At 60.0% G+C, this 19,505-nt stretch overlaps 1 protein-coding gene across 1 annotated transcript in view; it reads right to left on the bottom strand.

The window, feature by feature from the left end:
- Positions 1–784: 784 nt before the first annotated feature.
- The window catches only part of RBM19 (RNA binding motif protein 19), a 119,676-nt gene continuing 100,955 nt past the window's right edge, over positions 785–19,505 (bottom strand). The window contains exons 24-25 of the mRNA XM_080821271.1: positions 1,948–2,060; positions 785–1,318 (exon numbers count right to left, since the gene is read on the bottom strand). Coding sequence (XP_080677397.1) covers positions 1,310–1,318; positions 1,948–2,060 — 122 coding nt within the window. The 3' untranslated portion in view covers positions 785–1,309. The remainder of the gene's footprint in view (positions 1,319–1,947; positions 2,061–19,505) is intronic.

Here is a 19,505-nt window from a genome sequence, read left to right as displayed (position 1 = left end):
GATGGGGCACCCTGAGACCTCCAGGAGAGTTGACTCAACTGCTCTTCATTTGCTTACATGGCTGGTCCCGTCCAGATAGCAAGCCCCCAGGGCGGGGGGCAGGAAGGAGGGATGGGAACCTGGTCTCCAGGCTGGAGAGCCTGTGCTTGGCACCCAACACCAGGCTGCAGGAAGTTGGCGGATCCTGCCCTGGAACGTTCTAGTACCTTCATCCAAGTCAGGCGGGTGCCTGTGAGGCCCCTTGTGTGCCAGGCCCACGGGCCTGAGACCTCCAGTGTGGTGACCATGCCCCCACCATCGGCCCGGCACTGGTGGTGTGGCCATGTGGATCCGGACTGCATGTTCAACCGGAAAGACCCACGGGCCCCCGAACAGGACGAGCAGTGGGGAGGAATAGGGCGGGGACCCCCATCACCCCAAGACCCATGCAACTGGGGGACCTGGTCACCCGAGGGGCTGGCCTGGGTGAGGTTTAACACTGACCCCACCTGCGTGCTGCGCACATACCCAACGTCTACAGGTCAGCCTGCTGGGGAAGCTGGGGAACGAGGAAGGGGGGAAGCACTGTGCCGTGGGCCGTGGGGCGTGTGCGGAGCCTCACATGGCTACCGGCACCGTAGAGCGTTGCTCAGGTTCAAGGCCACTCGGCAAACTGGATGAAGACTGGAACCTCCTTCCTCCAAAACGCACAGACCAAGTTCTCTGCAAAGTCAGAAGGTTCCCGGACTCTCCCCGGGAGCCCCAGCCGGAGGTCCCAAATGAAGGAGTAACAAAAGTGCTGATGGGCGTTTCCTTGGGGCTTTACTTGGATTGACTGAGGTAGTCAAACACCAGGAAGGCACAATACCACTCCCACTGGACAGAAAGAGAAACTGAGGGTCAGAGGGGCCCTCACTGGTCTGCCGCTGCACAGCTGAGAATGGCGAGGCTGGGACTGAGACCCAGGGGAGAGAAGCGAGCAGCTCCTTCCTCACTGGGAGGCCGGCTCCCAGCATGTGCTGAGTACAGGCCCCCCCATCCCGGCGGAGGCTGCATTTCCAGGCTGGAGTGGGGTGTGTGCGTGGGTGCCCCAAGCCTGGGACAAGCCTTTCGATGGGGCCGGGATGCATTTCAGAGTCGTCTGCCCGTGACATGGGTATCGGCCATCAGAGTCGCATCTTAGGCTCAACCGGCTGGCACGTGGGCTTCGGGTCAGCCCCTGGTGGTCAAACCAGGGCTCGACGTCCCCGGGGATCCTGGGGCAGGACAGAGGCCAGGTCCCCGGCTGTGAGCACTCCCGCACATGGCCGGCCAGACGTGGGAGCTCCAGCTAGCAGCCCTGGAGGGGAGGCCGAGAACAGAAGCTTCTGAGCTGGTCTTCCACTGCGGCGGGGGCAGTTCACAGAGCACGGCGGCATGTTTTCCCCACTAAAACTGTCTGAGGTGGGAACCGGGGTGCAAGGCAGACACTGGGCCCAGAGAGGTTAGGTCACCAGGCCAGGATCCCCAGCCAGTGTGGGGTGGAATGGGGGCTTCCTGTCCTGACCCCTTGATGCCACACTTGCTCCCATGCAGCTGCACAGGGGCGGGCCCCCGAGTCCCTGTGTGCCCTGACCCCCTGACCAGCAAGGGGGGGGCCCGTCTCCCCATCTGAGAGCAGCGGACGGCCAGGCTTGGCGGGTGCAGTTTGTTCTCGTGGCTTCCAGGTCCTGGTATGGCCATGAGACTTCCTATCATGGCTGTGTCTCGCCTGCCCCCCCCGCCCTTGGGTGCCGGGCACAAAGCGGATGTGTGGGGACTGCTGGAACGTGTCACCCGGGACACCGTCCCCTGACTTCAGGCTGCCGCAGGGTGGGGTCGCCTGCACTCCCACCCGCTGGCACTCCCCCCCCCCCCCCCAGCCCACACGCCAGGAGCGCAGAAGCCGGAGCGGCTGTCCCCAGTCCCCAGGGCCCTGGAGCCACGTACCCTCTTGGTGCCAGCTCGCAGCTGAAGGGTTTGCTCCTCACTGTCGTTTTCACTGTCTTCCAGCTGCTCCAGGATCTCGTCCAACACCACAGACCGCTTTTTCTTTGGGGGCTCTGTGGGAGCCCAGATGGCAAGAGAGGAGGAAAGAACAGCCGAGAGGGGTGGGAGGCGGGAAGAGAGAAACGGCAGGAAGGGAGCGGGACCGGGATGAGCAAAATGGAGGGCAGGGAGGCGAGAGAGGAGACGAGGCACCGGGAGGAGAGCGAGTTGGAGGAGGGGCACAGGGGACCAGAAGCCAAAGGGGGTACACGTAGAGAACACAGGAGAGGAGAGAGAAGCATGGACAGTTAGTCTCCGGCTTCACCCCGGGGCTGCCTCTCCCCGGCCCCAGGAACTCTCCGGCTCGGCTCGGCCCGCCACCCCCTCCCTGGCTTCCTTCCACCAGTTAGGAAGGGAGCGAGGAGGGCCCCCGGCCCCTCAGAGGCTGATGGATGTCGGGCTGGCTTGCAGAGAGCGGAACACCTTCAGAGAGAAGGGATCAAGCGAGAGCAGTTGTTGGGGAAAGAAGGAGAAGCTTCTCCGGCTTTCCTGGAGGCTACAGACTCTTCATGGTGCCGAAGGCGCCCGATGGAGCAGGAGCTCAGTGACTGCTGGGGTGAAATCATGCTTCGAGATGCCAGCGCAGGGATGCAGGGAAGAACACTGAGAGGCAGCTCTGCAGGGGAGGGGCTATTTCACTTGGACTTTGAAGGATGCAGAGGAGTTCTCTGCGAGGCGAGGGGAAGGGGAGGCAGACGCACGGCATGACCAGAACGCACGCTGGGCTCAGCTCACACGGTCCCTTTGGGCCCCAAACACTACTGAGGACCTACTGTGTGCAACCACCACCAGTCCTGCAGGTATGGGTGATGGCCGCCTCTCACGGGGGAGGGAGCTGGGCCACAGACAGGGAAATCTAAGGTTACTGAGCTACAAGGGCTGGAGGCAGGAATCAAAGCCCAGCAACGCCAAAGCCAGTCTCCCCACATTCCATGAGTGTCCGGTGCTGGCTAGGGAACACCAGGGAGATGGGGACAACTGCCTGGGAGGGCTGGGGGTGGGAGGCGGCTGCTCTCAGGCCTGACCTGCCATCAGTCCCTCTGGCAGTCTGACCTCTCACTAATGGGCAGCCTCAGTCCCAGAGAACACGGGTTTGCTCGGAGGCAGCTGCAGACAGTCCCAACCCCATCCTCAAAGAGCACCTCCTCTGTGACGTCTTCCCGGGGGGACAAACTTCCCTGTGACCCTTTGTCTTGACTCCACGCTGGGCCAGGGGCCCTCGAGGGCCAGTGTCTCATGTGGGTCTCTCCAGAGCCCCCACCCCCCACCCTGGGGGCACAGGAACCTGCAGGTCCAGCAGCCGCACCCACCACGGCTAGTGATGGAAAGGGAGAGGGGGCAGGATGGGCAGGGGGTAGGGGCAGCAGCCCTGGCTCAGACACACGCTTCCTCTCCTCGCTGCCTCCTCCACGCTCTGGGTTTCCTTCTAATCGCCAGGCTTTGGAGGTGTACAATGGCCTCGGGAAATTGAATTTGTGGGCAGGTAATGGGAGCTGGGAAATAGAAGAGCAGCGAAATAGGGCCTGTGAGCCCGGCACGGACGCCCCCTCCTAGTTACCAACAATGGGGGTGCGAGCTCCCGGGCTACGGTGGCAGAGCCGTGGGCTTGACCTTCAAGGTTTCTCTGGTCTTCCCCGCAGCCTGACGGCACTGAGGCACCGGCAAGGGAGTGGGTTTTTCCTGTGCGTCCTGGGGCTCAGGCCCTCAGCTAGTTCTGCATCCCGAGCATCCCCACCCCTGCCATGGCCCCCCGCCCCAGGCCAGAGCTGCCAGGACAGTGGACACCTCCTCCCCTCCCTCCCAGAGACCGCTCCCAGGGGCACCCGAGGGATCAGCACCTGTGGCCCCTTTGTCTTGGCCTCCGTGCTGCTGGCTCACTTGGGGAAAAGCCGAGGCTGTCAGGACGGCTCACTTCTGTGAGCCACACAGGGGACCTGTCACCTCTGTGAACTTCCGGTTACACTCTCCCCAGCATGTACTCATGTGGCGATAGCCCCCCAGGGTCCCTTCCTGGCTGCTGGCCCCCACCTCCGGGCCTCTGCACCTGCCGTTCCCTCTGCCTGGAGCGCTCCTCCCCCAGGGAGCAACGTGGTGGACTCAGCTTTGCAGGGAGGACTCCCCGATCTCCTTGTTTAAAACCACAAGGCCCCCAGTGCCCCTGCCCTACTTCCCCGTCCATGCTTCTCCGCGGCATTCACCCGTGTTTTACTGTGCAGCTTACTGTCTGCCTCTCCCGCTGGGAGGCCAGCTCCGGGAGGAAGCGGTGTTTGCGTGCACGGTCAAGGCCCGCGCCCTCAAGGCCTAGAACAGCGCGCGGCGTACAGCAGATGCTCAAAGTACTTGTTGGCTGAGTGGACCGGCGGCAGGCCCAGATGAGGTTCAAGAGCTCAGGCTGCTGAAGGACACACAGAAGCAGGGGCCAAACCCAAAGCAGTGTTTAACCACCTTTGTTCACGTTTTCATCCCCTCACAGCAGCGACTAGGCAGTGGCTGCTCTGGGCCCGGCCTGGGAGTGAGTGGGACGGGCCCCGTCGAGGGTGCTTCCTGGTCCCGTGAGGGGAGACAGAGAAGGACCCATACAACCACAGTCTACGGCAGGGTTAGTGCCGTGGTGGGGAGGAACCTGCTTCATGTGGGCTATCAGGGTGGCTTCCTGGAGGAGATGACAATGTAAACGTGGCCAGAACCTAGCTGACTCCCAGCTCTGGCCCTCTGACCCCACTGTGCTGGTCTCACTCCCGCAGGCGGCTGTGATCATGGCTGCCTGGCACGTCCCACCCTCTGAACCAGTGGGCACCTCCCAACCTCGGCCCCAAGGCCCACGGGCACCAGCCATGCTCAGTCTGCTTGGGAGTGGACCTCGCAGTCTTAAAGACTTGTGAACCAGTTCTTCCACGCCTGTGCTTGGAACACCAGCCCTGCCCTCAGCTGCCCTCTCGCCTTCCTCTGAGTCACTGGGTACCAGACGCTCTCCTCCTCTGCAGCCATCTGACAATCATTTAAGAGCCAAACATCCCATGACAGAGCCATAGCAGAATGAAGAGAAGCCATGCCACCCAGAGCTGGGTTCCAGTCCCCTCCTTCCCCTCGCTGGTGGCGGTGGGACCTTGCCCACTCCGAGCCTTAGCTCCCCCTTCCTGGAACAGGCAGTGGGGCCAATCCTGAGGCAGGCCCGGGAGGGGTGATCTGGCTGGAGAAACTGAGGCCCAGAGGGAGGGGGACGCAGCCAGCAGAAGGACACACACAGGCAGGGCCTCAGCTGAGTCTCAGGAACCCCCTGCAGGAGGGGGCGCCGTCACCCTCACTTCACAGCTGGGGAGACAGAGGTACAGGGCAAGGCGCACCCCCCAAGGCTCCCAGCTACCCCAGAGCAGCCCTGGGGTTCTGCCTCAGTTGTCCCATTTGCAGGCCACACACACTGTCTGGGTTGTGCCATGGGACATCTCTCAGGGGCCCTGGCCTGGGGTGGGGGCCATGGCCAAGGCTGCATGGGAGCCTAAGACACAGAGACAGGCGTATGGTCACCACGTCTGGACTTAGGGTCACACACTCCTGGCTTTGGCACTTACCCAGCTGTGTGCCCTCCGGGGGGCATGTACCCCGCAAGGTTCACTCCCTCATGTATAAAATTGGGGTGGGGCAGGACAGTTCCTCCTCCCTTGCTGTGGCCACCATCAGCTGACCCGCAGGCCCACAGGTAAGTCCCTTCTTCTGCCCGGAGCAGGTGCAGGCTCCTCCCTCTGGCGAGACCTCTCCGGGCTACCCTGTACGTCCTCCCTTAGCACTTAGCACACACACTCGGGAATGCAGGCTCAGGCCCCTCTGACCAGCCTCTCGCTGCCTCAGTCTCCTTGCCTGTAACACGGGGCACCACCAACACTGACCTCAGGGGGTTGTGGGGAGAATTAACGGAGGGAAAGGAGCAGTGACCGGCCCCTGGTTGGGCCCCAGCGGGTGGGGGCCAGACCGACATCTCTGTTGCTCTAACCCGTCGCCGTGGGTGTTGGCGTAGTGTCTCGCTTTGCCATTAGGCCAGTGGGTGCCGACAGGGCGGGGACTGTCAGGATGGCTAGTGATGGCAGATGATCGATGACTAGCTATTAGATAAATGAGTGAGATGATCTGGTTGGTAAAGGCTAAGGAAGGTATGGTACCCATTCCTCACCCCACGCTGGAAAATGGGGGGGATCCACGGACTCCTGCGGGGCAAGTGGTGTAGGCAGCAGGTCAGACGATCTGAGGTCCCCGCTCTGCCGCCTAAAGGCTTGGTGACCTTGGGCAAGTCACTTCAGCTCTCTGGGTCTTGGCATCCCCGTCCATATTGGGGCGTGAAGACAGGATCAGCCTCCTGGGGCGGCTGTGGGCGTCTGCAAGTCTATGCATGGAGCCCCGCACACTAAGGGCTCAGCACTTGGGAGCTGTGACTGCTCCTGCAGGCCTGATGCATCGACTCCGGTCGGGCCCCCCCGCCACTCCCCCACGCCTGCCGCCAGGGGACGCGTCAGCCCAAGTCCCCACCGCACGACCCCCAGCACCGCCCGCCGGCCCTGCCTGCGCGCCGAGCACCCTGCTTGCAGGAAACAGCTGCTGAAATCCCACTTCTCCGACATCAAAAGCCTCAGTGGGTTTTCACCAAACAAACATAATGCAGAATCGGAGAAAGGTGTAAAATAAATAAACGAAACAAGCTGTGCATTTTCTTTTAGCATTACAGCTGCACCCGGAGATAAACAACAAGTGAATGTCACCGAACATCAATACCCAAGAAATTAACTTGACAAAAAACTCAGCCGTCCCCCAACAACCCCCCAGTCCTGCCCCCCTCCCCGCCCCTCCCCCCCTCCAACCACCATTTTGCATTTCTGGAGTTCCCATCTAATGATTTTATTTTTCAATTAATTCCTTGACAGAATGCCAGCCCGCGTCTCTCTCCCGGCCCTGGCTGGCGCTGTCGCCCCGCGTGGAAGGCACAGGCAGGCAGACAGGAAGGCGCGAGCGGGGGGGTGGGGGGGGTGCCGGGAGGATGACAGAAAGCGCCTCATGGGGTTTTGTTCCAGAGGCAGAGCACTGAGGAAGGGCGAGCAGAGCGGGAGACGGGGGACTTCTGCAGGGGCCCTGAGAGGAGAAGGTGCCGGAAGCCAGGGGAGGCTGGAGCCCGGCTGCCAGGATCAGAGTCCGCTGCTCGGGGCTGGGCTGCCTCTGTGTCCCACACTGACTGAAGGTACCCTGCTCGCTCAGATGGGCGCCCCTTAAGTCTTCCCCATACCCCCTGCCGAGTGCTCAGGGTCCGGCTCCGGGACGGACACCAAACAGGGGCAGCAGTAGTAGCCCTGGGCCAGTGCCGGAGCCACTGTGGGTGCCCCATCCTGGTGGCTGCCCGCAGCACTAGCGCGTGGCTCCGGGACATGTCAGTGGCTGTCTCTGGCCTCCAGGGTATGTGATGCTGCGGCACAGGGTCGGCTGGAGGGGCTGGGGACCTAAGCCCCCCTGGAGAAACCCTCCACCAGAGAGATGTGTTCATGGGGAGCTGGTGGATACGTGTCCCCGCTCCCTCAACTCCTGGGGGACAGCTCTGAGGCGTGCGCCCCACAGATCTTGGAGGGCCCTGGTGGGGGTGAGCGCCTGCTGCCCACAGCGGGCCTGCTCGCTGCTGCCCCTGGGCTGGATCCCTCGCTTCCTTCCCGTTCCTCGTGCGCTTCCTGGGCTCACCTCTGAGGTGATCTGCTTGGTAGCCAAGTCCGCATCTCAGGCTCTGCCCCTGCGGAACCCGCACCAGGACACCACGGCTACAGGGGACCGGGTGACCGAAGCGAAGGAAGCCTCCCACGTGACACAGGTCCAGGGTAGAGCATTTGCATTTGCTGACTCGATTTAAGATTTAAAAAAGCTAGTTACTAATTTGCAAACAAAGGGGAGACGCTACGCAACAGTCTCCTTTTCTAGTTTCTCTGGAAACGGGCGGACCCAGTGGGCCCGTGAACCCACCTGAAAGCGAGCACATGCTCTGTGCCAGGCCTGGGGCTGGGGCCACAGCCGTGCAGAAGACTCTAAAGGACATTCGGAACTGCCAGCCACGGGGGCCGTGTCGGGGGCCCCCAGATGGTAGTGAGCCAAGGGCTGACCAGGAGAAGCTGAGAAGCAGAGGATCCCCGCATTCCTTGGGCCCCGTGTCCCAGGCACCTGCTGGCTCTGAGCGGCAGGCTGGGTGTGCACAGGGAGAAATCCCACAAGCTGCGTGGTATTACTGTCCCATTTGTCAGACACATAAGCAGTGGCTCTAGGGAAGTCACCTGACCACACTCACCCCACAGCGATGCTTGCGGTCCTGGGGCTCAGTGGCCTGCCCCGAAGCAGACACTAGCACAGGTCCCTGTAGGAAAGAGCTCTTGGCAGAAAAGGACTGGACAGACAGAGCCCCCGTAGCACCACCTACCTGCAGTGGCGGCCTTCACCCAATTACCCGAGAGAATAATCTAGAAACCACCGAAGCTGGGACCCCACCCCCAGAGGTTCTGATGTGAGTGGCCTGGGACGGGCATTGGCTACTGAGACCGATGATCACTGCCTTTGTGAGTCACCACGGTGCTAAGGGCCCTGGCTCGCTGGGAAGCAGGAGACTGCGTGCAGCCTGGAAGGTGGCCCTCACTCCGTGCGTTCCACGCAGCTGGCCCGGAAGCTCCCCATCCACAGGGCCTGGATTACCGTGGATTTAGCCTGTGGTAGGGCTGTGGAGCCGGGCTAAGCCTGGGGGCTTTCAGGCTCCGTCCTGCATGTGTTTGCATTAGTTACAGATGCTGGAGAGGCTGGTGTAGGCTGGAGAGGAAGGGAGTGGCCAGGTGAAGGTGACTCATTGCAGGCAACAAAGGAAAAGGAAGCAGAACCCTTGGAAGGCATCCCCCACTCCCCTGCCTTGGGCCTGCAGGGATCTTTCCATTTCTAGTAGTGGCTTGATGGGCATGAACCTCCTGTCCCCCTCCTCCTGGCACAGCCCTGGGGTGGAAGTAGGGAGCCCTGGGAAGGGAGGACACAGTAATGTGTCCTTGGGGCGTCAAGGTGGAAGGAAGTCTGCACTGGATGTGCACGGGTCTCAGGTGGTCATGAGGGCATGGGAGGGAGACGATAGGGCAGGCTGCAGACTGTGGCAACCCAGCCCCAGCTGCCCTACGGGCCTGCAGCACCAGCGTGGTCAGACCTAATTTTTCCAGAGACCAGAATCTCGATTTTCCAGGCCAAATCTTCCAATAGCAAAATAGTGGTGATTCATTAAAAACAAACAAACAAAAACAAAACCAAACCCCACCTGTGCATATTTTATAGGTAAAACAAAGACCCGCGGCAGAGCTCAGTTGATGGCTCACCTGGGCAGCCTCTGATTTATGGTCTCCTCTCTGTCTACAGAACCCCACTAGTCTCACTCGTGGCCACGAAGCAGTAACGAAAACCTCCCTGTCTTGTTTCTCGTGGGTTCCTCCGGCCTGGGCCAACCGACAATTCAGAAGCCAACTTGGCCGCCCCCTGCCACCAGCCACAACCCTGGAAGGAAAGCCTACCCTCCTCCTGCCCCGGTTTCCAGCACTTTGGTCCCCAGGTCCCCGAACCCCTGTCCAATCTGGGTCCAGCCCCTTCCCCTCCCAAGTCGCTCTGAAATTCTCCTTCTGTCAGTTGAATTCTGTGATCGATGAGGAAGAGCAGGAGAAATGGCCCGGCACAGCTGGTTTCCCCGTTAGCCCTAGCAGGGATTCCTGGCCTCACTGGCGACGGCTGAGTGAAATGTTTGCGGAACGCAGAGAACACAAGTCAATAACAATTTAGCTGGATTGGGAGCAAGTGCCTTCCCCGCACGGACAGCCGCTCCCGGGGGAAGGGGAAGAGAGTGGGGAGGATATTGCTGAAGCGCCTGGAAATATTTCCAAAACACCGCTCCAAGAGGCTCAGGGCGTGGGGCAGGGAGGAGGGGAGAGGAGGAGGAGGAGGTGACCTGGAGACACCTGCTCCCGCCTGCTCCGGGCCCCTCCGGCCTCCCTGGCACCTCGGCAGAGGGGGGAAGCCTTTGGCTCTCTGAACGTGGGTCCCTCCCTACTGCCGGCCATTTGCACCCCTGCTGCCGAGGAGCTGCGGGACCAAAACAATTCCCGCTTCTCTGTGTGGCTTCGCTCGACTCTGCCTCCAACAGCGGGGACGGCTTGGGGCACTTGAGAAAAGAGCTGGTCTCCCAGCCAATTTCAACCTCTTTCCTGGTGCCGCCCAGAAGGAACAAAACACAGCACTCTGGCCAGGGAAGGCAGTGCCCTTCTGAGAGGGCAGGGGTAAGACACCTCTCAGGCCCTCTGGTCCCCGTCCCTGTGGTGGCAGGTGGCACAGTCGCCCTCATCAGCTTCCTCTGATGCCTTTGGAGGAAGGGCTGCCTGCTTCTGTGAAGCCTTAAGGAGGGACCAAGAGGCACCCAAATGGAGGAATAAAAATGAGGCGAGGGGAGCTTACAGGAACCTCTGTCTCCAGGGAGCTGGAAAGATCCACAGCGAAGGGATATTTTGAATAATAAATTCTGTGACTTCACATACTTGCTTGAACTTTCCCGACTGTGATTTTTAAAGCCCGATGATTATGTTTTCATGGCCAAGATCAAGAAGGCATATTTGCAAGGGCTGGCGTAGGGATAACGGGCTCTCCTGGTCCCCGATCTTTTGAAAATGTGCCGTCCTAGGAATGATTAAGTTATGGAAGGCGGTGGGGGGGGGGGGATGGTGAACTGTTGCAGGCTTTAAATATCATCTGTATGCTGATGACTTCCAAATTTATATCTCAGTCCAGACTTCGCCCCTGAGCTCCGAACTCATAGATCTATCTGCTTGACATCCCACGGGGAGTCCTAATAGTGTCTCAAACCCCATGTGCACCCCCCCAACCCCCAGCTGCTTTTCCCAGCTTCCTGGGCTTCATCATCACGAGGCACCACCATCCTGAGTGGCTCCGAGCAGAAATCTCCACACCGGCCTTAATTTCCCTCATGCTTTCCGGAAGTAAATTAGGCTGGCTCTCCCTTCACCACATAGGCTCAGTCCACCTGCTCTCCATCCCCACGGTCTTTGTTCCCACCCAGGCCAGTGCCCCTGCTTGCTGTGAGGACCACGATGGGACTCCCACCTCCACTCCTGCCCCTCCACGATGCAGGCCCCATGGAACAGGGAGTGAAAGGTCTGACAATGTAAATCCTCCCTTCTTAAATCTTTGAGGAACTTCCTGCTTTATGTTGAATAAAAGCCAGGCTCCCTGCCAGGCCCCACAAGGAGCTCCGCTGGCCTCTCTCCAGCTTTGTTTCCCAGCATTCTCTGCCCTGGAACTGTTTTCTAGCCACGGTGGCCTGTTACGACTATGCTCCTGTCCCAGGGCCTTTGCACCTACGGGTCCCTGTGCCTGGAATGTTTATCCCCCGGAACTTTGACTGGCTGGCTTTCTTCCTCCCACCAAAAAAAAAAAAAAAAAAACACTCCTTGGAAAAACTTCTTTCAGTCCAGGGCTGTGCCAAGAGGAGGGGGAAATCTCTCCACTCTTCCCCACTCCCAGGAGCATCTTGCTATCCTTTCTAATTTCCTCCAGGGGCTTGCTATCGTCCTAACTTTGTTATTTGTCTCTTTTGTCATCTGTCTCTCCCCCTGAAATAGCAGCTCCACGAGGGCAGGGGCCTTCTCTTTAGTTCACTGCTTGGTCCTCAGGGCTGAGAAAGGCTTGAACACGAGGTGGTTAATGCAGAGTCGAGCACATGAATGAATGAACAGAGCCAGTGAGGGGCAGAATGATGGGGCCTCCTTCCTGGGGAGAGCTGGAGTTCCTAAGCAGAGACTTCAGTTGGGTGGGGGTGGGGGAGGGTGTGGCCATGATGCTTCTAGAACTGTATATGCTCTGAGAAAGGAGAGGTCATGGTAGGAGGAATTAGCTACCCCCGTGGCTTTTAGATAAAATAAGGGCAGCCATTTCTCGAGCCCCAGGGCAGGCCTCTTCTGCAAGTGGTGAGGCAGTAAACCATTTTGGCTTCACAGGCCACAGGTCTCCGAGGAAGCCCCTCTCCTCCCTCACAGTGCGAGCATGCGGCTGGACGGGCTGTGGGAACAAACAGGCACGGCCTTGTGCCAAAAACCCTTTATTTACGAAAACAGGCTGCAGGCTGGATCTGGCTGTGGGCTCTGGTTCAACCACTGCCCTACCTGGATTGGGAGGCCAGGTCTGATAAGGGGGGGGGGCAACTGGGGATGTGGGGGCTTCTGCCGAATAGGGCGTGGTGAGCTGGGGTTAGGTGTTCTGCAGTGTGCCATGCTGTGTGCCCTGTGGCAATTCACTAGACCTCTCTGGGTCTCGGTGTGCACCTCAGAAAGACAGGAACAGCACTTCTTTCAAGAGAGATGGGAGGCCAAAACGGGACTTCCGCAAACCCCTTGGCTGTGCTCCCGGCGCAGAGCAGGTCCTCCACTCAGCCCTCTCCCTTCTCCGGCACCTGACTTGGTCTTTAATACGAAGTCACATGGCTGGCTCTTTTAGACTGGTGGTGGGCGGAGGCTCAAGGTGGGGAAGAGCTGGCTTCAGGCCAAGCGGGGCTCCAGGGCTGGCTGCACGGCTAACCGTCCAGCATCCCTACAACTGGGCTTCCCTCCCGTGGGGTGACAGTGAGGCGGGGCTGAACCGACTCCCGCACTGTGGCTGCTAGGGACGAGACGCTGGGTCAGAATGGGCTGATGGGACAATCGTGCGCCCGGCCCATGGACAGTTAAGGAGCACCCACGGTGCTAGAGGACCACAGTGGGGGGGAGATGCGGAGAAGGACCCGTGCCCTGGAGGGCAGGGCCTCACGGGGAGAAGAGATATCAGAGTATCGCACACGGGAACACAAAGTGGCAGGAAGACAGGGCAAGGGGCGTGATGGGGGAACCGAGCACACAAGGGCTACCAGGGGAGAAGGCCCATCTCTCACGTTCTGGCTGAGAGTGGCGGGCGAAGGGGTGGGGGATAGGCTGCCGGGACAAGGGCTCCGGCAGTCGGGCCCCTTCCCCACCTGGTTCAGGTCCCCATCAGTGCCTGGCTGGGGGTGGGCAGTGTGTGCTGGAGGCTCGTGACCCACCCCCGGCCAGGCACCCGTCTGCACCCAGAGAGAGCGGATCTCCCACCCCGGCCCCGGCCGGCTCTGATGGGCGGGGGAGGCGCCGCTGCCAGCCACTTGCCATGCCGGTCATGTCTGCGCTCCCGGCTCCGGAGGTGAAAGGTACAACCGCTAACCACAGCCCATCAGTCCTCCCAGCTGGAATAAGACAACGGCGGGAAGCAGAGCCGCGCTCCCGGCCAAGTAAAAGCCCGTTTGCCTGGGCCTCCCTGGCTGCGCGGGGTCTGAAACAGAGGCTTCTGCGGGCGGGTTGCTTCTCTACCATTATATTCTCTCGGTGCGGCTTGCGGGTACCGTGGCCTGCCGAGGCCCTGAAAGCTTCTCCATGCCTCGACCCTGCTGGTTTGTAACACGCTCAGGAAGAAAAGGACACAGCCAGTGGCCGACTTTCCTCTTTCTTCCCTCCTTGCTCTCTCTTTTCACCCTCCCACACGCCAGGGCTGAAGAATAGCACTTCACCGACCGGGGGCCGGGGGCCGCAAGAGGCAGAGGGAAACAGTTCGGGGCTGGGAGGGGAGGTGGGGGGGGCAGGGGAGAGGGGAGCGGTCGGCTCTGTGGAGGACGGCCGTCTTGCTATTCCCTCTCAGAGCACCTCTGTCTTGTGTCAAGATCAGAGCAACTTGGCCAATGGCATTCAGAGGCCTACCTGGCCTTTGCTGTTCAATGTCATGGACATATCGCAGGCCTCACCTGAGAAGGGAGAAATGTAACACCCTGCCATCTTACAGGGACAAAGGACAGAATGAAGGCTTCCAGAGGGTTGGAGGCGGGGGGGTGGGGGAGGTTTAAAACAAGCTTCTTTGGCTGCCAACACAGGACCCTCGGTGAGCGGCGAACACCAGGCCGGCACAGAGCACGGCTCGCTCCCACACCTGTGTCAGAAGGCAGGGCATTGTGGACACCACCGTCTCCCCAGTGAGGACTCGTCCTCCTCCTCGCTATGGTGTACTAAGCATCTACTGTGTGCCAGGCACGGAGATGTGCACTCGGGACGTGGGAGACGAGCTGCCATCCGGAATCAGATGCAAACACACCGGCCCCGGGCACGGCCCCACGTGCTGGGCATCTCCAGGTTCTCACCCATGCACCCATCCATGCACGCGCACTCGCCGTTTGCAAGCCAGGCTTATAAAAACCAGGGCTCCTCTCCTGTCTCTCTGCCTTGCCCTGAGCACATCCTTCCTCAGCCCGGCTGGTCTGGGACACGAGGTCAACAAAGTGCTCTGGGCGGCCCCAAGAAGGAAAGACGGGGGAAGTGACATCTGTCACATGCTCACTTGTGCCAGGAGCCTTAGAGGCATCGCCTCCTTGAGCCCCAAGGTTTCCCAGCGGAGGCAGGCACCCTCGTCCTGCCGTATGGATGAGAGCTGAGGCCAAGCGCGGTGCCTGAGGTCACAGAGCCGGTATGGGGACACACCCAGGGGCAAGCAGAAGGGGCGCCAGCACGCACCTGCTGATACAAAGACTCAGTCCAGCAGGATGGCCAAAAGCCCAGGTCTGACTCGGCCACTAGTAACCGGGTGCCCCCTTGGACAGGGTGTCTCCCCTCTCTGTGCCTCAGTTTACTCATCTACAAAGCAGGAGCGAATGACGGTATTTACCCCTTAGGATTCTCCAGGATTAATACCTGCGACCGCCCGTCGATAACACCTGGCATGGAGTAAAGCTTAACAGATGAAAGTTGTTACAGCAGTAATAATAATAATTAGTGTTATCCAGCCTGAACCATACATGGCGCCTTCCACCTTCACCTAGGCTCATCAGGGACTCATGGACAGAGAGAGGGGCTAGTCGCAGGGGCTGCGGAGCTCTCGGTTCGCCAGCAAGCTTCGTGCCTGGCCCTTCCGAATGGTTGGGACGCCTGCCTGTCATCCCCCAGCCCACATTCCACAGGGAGCCCTTTGTCGTGGCCTCAGGGCTCGGGCTGGGCAAACAGGGCCGGGCCTCCACCTGAGATCTGAGTGCCTTCCTGGCAGAGCTCGGCGTGGAGGGAGGAAACTGGGCACGGGTCCCACCTGCCCTCGGAGTCTGCCAGGGCCCTGGAAGCGCCGAACAATGCAGATTTCGACACAAATGAGCTGGGTATTTTTCGCCACGGGGAAGGGGCAGAGCAGGGGGCGGGGGGGAAGGGTCCAGCCAGGAGAGCAGGAGGCCAGCAGCCCTATTCTGAACATTCAGGGCTGTAGGGGCACCTCCCATTCCCCGAAGAGCTCAGACGCACAATTGGGGGTGAGAAAGAGGGATTGCGGGCTCCAGAGCACCTGTTCTGGGCTGACTTGTCGAACCGCCCCCCCACCGGCCCCCAGGGTCCAGCTAACGTGGGATGGACGGATGGAGCCATTGCCTTGAGTACAGGGAGCTTCAGCCGGACTGTGCGAGCTCGAACCTGGCTTCTACCCTACACTGCCTGCGTGAGTCCCGGCAAGTGACTTCAACTCTGCGTGCCTCCTCCTTCATCTCTAAACAGGGAAGACACAGCCCCTACCTCCTGGGACTGCCCTGTGGGGGTGGGGGGGGTGCCCTCTGGGTGAGAAAACCAACAAGGCAGCTCGTGTTGCTTCTGTTACTCACAGATCATCCTCAAGACAATTCTAAAAGGGGACGCCTTTGTTAGCCACCGTTGGTGGAAGGTTGTTGGAAGAGGAGATGGAAGCCCAGAGGGCAGGCACACTGACTCCCCCTCACCCCCGCCCCCAACACTCAGCCAGGGAGCAACAGAAACCTGATCTCCTGGATTACAAGGTCAACGTTCCTTCTCCTACAGCCAACCTTTCGGGGACCAGGAGCTTACGGAAAATCCGATGACAACAGATCCTCTTGCCCGAGAGGTAGACCTGCGCACACACACGTGCACGCACCCACACCCCCCCTCCCAGGGATGACAACATTTCTGGGTGTTCTCAGCTCCTCTGAGGCCAGCCCTAGACTAGGATCCGCGAAGACGAGGTTTCACGGATTCTAGGGTACAAATCCCTGTGTCTTATCTTGCTGTGTTCTGGAGAGAGCTTTCTTTTGTTTTCAGAGGATTATCATGTGTTTCTTTGGGCAAGAGTGCTGTGAAACACGACTGGGAATGACTTTACTCTCAGGCTGCCGTTCTGTCATCTTCTCAACCCAGACGGGTGAGGCCAGCGTGGAGGTCTGGCAGGCGGGCACATGTCTGAGAGACCCCTCCAGATGGGAGGCCTCCCCTCAGCACACCCGTGCTGCTGTTCGTGGGCCCGACATGGGCTGGATGTTCTCCGGGGCCACCAGATCCATCCTCTGTCCTGCTGTCCCCTGGCAGGTGTCCCTGGGGGACCTGGTCCCCCGGCTTACAGATGCAATGGGCCAAGGTGAGACTCAGAGGGGAGAAAGGTGGGAGGAGAGGGAGCTGCAGGCACTCTTCCCACCGCTCCCCACCTGCTTGGCGGGGTTCTCTGGCATTGGCTGTGGGCTTCTACACTAGGGGACTGAGGAGGTGTCTGCAGACCCTGTGCTCGATGGACCCTGGGGACATCATTTCCTCCCTGCCTACTCCTACAGGCCCTGCTCCTGAGGAGGGACTGCTCCTCAGTACTGCTCACCTCTGGCCCCTGCCCTCACCTCTGCATTACAGGCTCTTCCTGCCAACCCCTGGGGTAAATTCTGTTCCCTGCCCATCTTCCACTGGTGCGGGGAGGGTCTGGCAGCACTCACTTCCACACACTTGGTTAGCTCAGAGCTCATCGCCCCTTCCAGAACCTGAGGGCCATGTTCCTCCAGGGGACTCAAAGGGAGTCCAAACACAGAGCTGGGCTGACCCTCAAAACTGACCTTGGGGCCCTCACCTCACCTTGCACTTGAGCTTCCCCGCCTATAAGCGGGGACATGGTAACGTGCACCCCCTGGGGCCTTCCAGGAGGATACACTGTGTCAATTCCAAAGGGCTGTCTGACATTTTCCATCACGACCTGTTACTCATTGCCTCCATTTCTGGAAGGGACCCAGGACAGTCTACATTCAGGGTCTGGACGGGTCAGGATGAAGAAAACCATGCAGGAAACACTCATATACCCTGGGTCTAATAAAAGCCCCAGACTTCTGGAAGATGGCATTTGCTAGTATTGAGTAGTACAGGGCGGCGGGGTGGGGTGGGAGTTCTGGAGCTGGCCTAGAGTTTCAATCTGTGACTTTCCAGCCGCGTGACCATGGGGAGTGCCTCACTCGGTTTCTTTGTAAAACGGAGACAGCAGCACCAGGAGCTGCTGCCATTGTCCTGGGGCTCAGTGAGACTGCACGGGTCAGAGACTGAGGACAGACCTCGGCACGGAGTGAGTCCTTAATAAACAGGAGTAGTCACGTGTCACTGCAATGCTTGGTTGGTCTCAGTGTTCCTATCCGTAAAATAGGGCTAATCAAGGGGAGCTGGGTGGCTCAGTGAAGTGTCCACCTTCGGCTCAGGTCAAGATCCCAGGGTCCTGGGATCGAGCCCCGCACCTGGCTCCCTGCTCCTGGGGGAGTCTACCCCTCTCCCTGCTCATGCTCTCTCAACTCTCTCTCAAACGAATAAATAAAATCCTAAAATTAAAAAAAACCAACACAACCCGGGGCTCATCATGCCCATCTCACAGGGCTGCTGGGGAATTCCCGGGAACACGTGTGGAAGAACGCTACGGCCTCTATTCCCACTGGGACTACACCTGCTCTGTCTGGGCCTCGGCCTGCAGCCGATACTAGAGACGGCCGATTCCGCTGGGGTGAGGCAATAACGCTGTCTCTGGAACTCAATTTATCGAAGGGGGCTTCTCCTCGACGCGGGGGAGAAGTGCTGAGCCTGCAGGCCGCCGGCCCCGGGGGTGGGCGGAGGCGAGGCGTGGGCAGAGGCCCTTATACAAACATTTGCCGACGGGAGCATTTGGGTCTGTCAATGGCTGTCGATAGGGATAGGTTCCCTTTCTGCACGTCAGGATTTGGGGACTTATTGAGTTGTGAGCTGGGGACTGTGTACTCAAGTCCTGATTCCTCTGGTCGCTCGTGTACTTTTGCTGGTAACTTCCCCAGCCTCCGATGGGGGGGGTGCCTGGCCTGTGCTGGACATGGGGCCGGGCACGGGGGCCCAGAGAGGAAGCCGAGGACACAGTCTCCATGCGGGGAAAGGCATCAGTCCAGCGAGGAGAAAACCATAATGAAATAAATTATGACATGGCAGGGAAGTGTAGGAAGGGAGGACGGAGCCCTTACGGACACCGAAGGAGAGGGGCAGAGAAAGGGAGGGCTTGCTGGGCGAGGAGTCATTTGAGCTGGGCCTTACTGGCTACACAGGCTCTGGCTGCTTAAACAAACTGGAGGGCTGAGCATTCTGAACAGAGGGAAGAGCACGTGGGGAGGCACAGAGCACCACGAGCGCTCGGGGTGGTCACCTGGGACTGGGCTGGAAAGGGTCCGCAGGCTGAGCTACAGTCAAAGGCTACGCCCTGTGCTCGTAGCACACCTGTGGGGGGGCATCTGCACCCCCAAGACACTGCTCAGAGGCCCTGCTTGCTAGCCCAGAGCAAGACCGACAGGGCCCAACAACCGGAAAACTCCCAGCCCCATAAGAGCCACCTCCTCTGCGGGGTCCCCTATGCTGCTGCATGACTGGGGAGACCCAGTGTCATTGACTGGGACAGGCAACGGTCACGTCTTGGCTCCACGCTCCATCCCTACGGGGATGAGTGGCAGAAGGGTGGGCTCTGTAGTCAATACCCCAGACTGTCCCCAGGTGACACTGTGGCTCCCCACTGTCTGGTGGGGATGGGTGAGGGGAGAAGTGGCAGGCACCTGGGTAACTGGTTCAACCAGGAAACCCTGAGAGCTGCGAACCCTCCAGTTGTCCCTGGGACTCCTGGGTGGAAGAAGGCAGCCTACCACCTGAGACCTCAGAGAAGCCGTGGCTGATGCCATGGGTGGGACTACGGAGCCCCTTCACCAAGCCTGCTTTCCTGGGCAGGTGGGAGGAGGAGACGCATACCCAGCCGGGGGAGGCTATTCCTGGGCACCTGTCACGAAGCCAACAGGATCCTAAGTGGGCAGGAGGCTAGCGGCTGCCCCTTTCCTGCCGGGCCCTGAATGCACTTCCGAGATGCATGGGAGAGGCGTGGAGATGGGATTCAAGTTCAAAGGTTCCTTGATAGCCCGAGTGCAGGGGTACACACTGGGAGGGACAGTCAGGGGCACCTGCCTCTCCTTCCACATGCCCGGTGTGGCCCAGTGTTCTTGAGACTTTCCCTCATCCCCTCCTACCTGACTCCCCAGCACCTTGCTGGATAGGATGAGACCCGTTGCAAGCCGGCCCCCAACTCTTGCCACC

The sequence above is a fragment of the Martes martes genome (genome assembly GCF_963455335.1).
Source record: "Martes martes genome assembly, chromosome: 13".
Taxonomy (NCBI): Eukaryota; Metazoa; Chordata; class Mammalia; order Carnivora; family Mustelidae; genus Martes; species Martes martes.
Note: the sequence above shows the minus strand (reverse complement) of the source record. Positions and strands in the feature narration are given on the sequence as shown.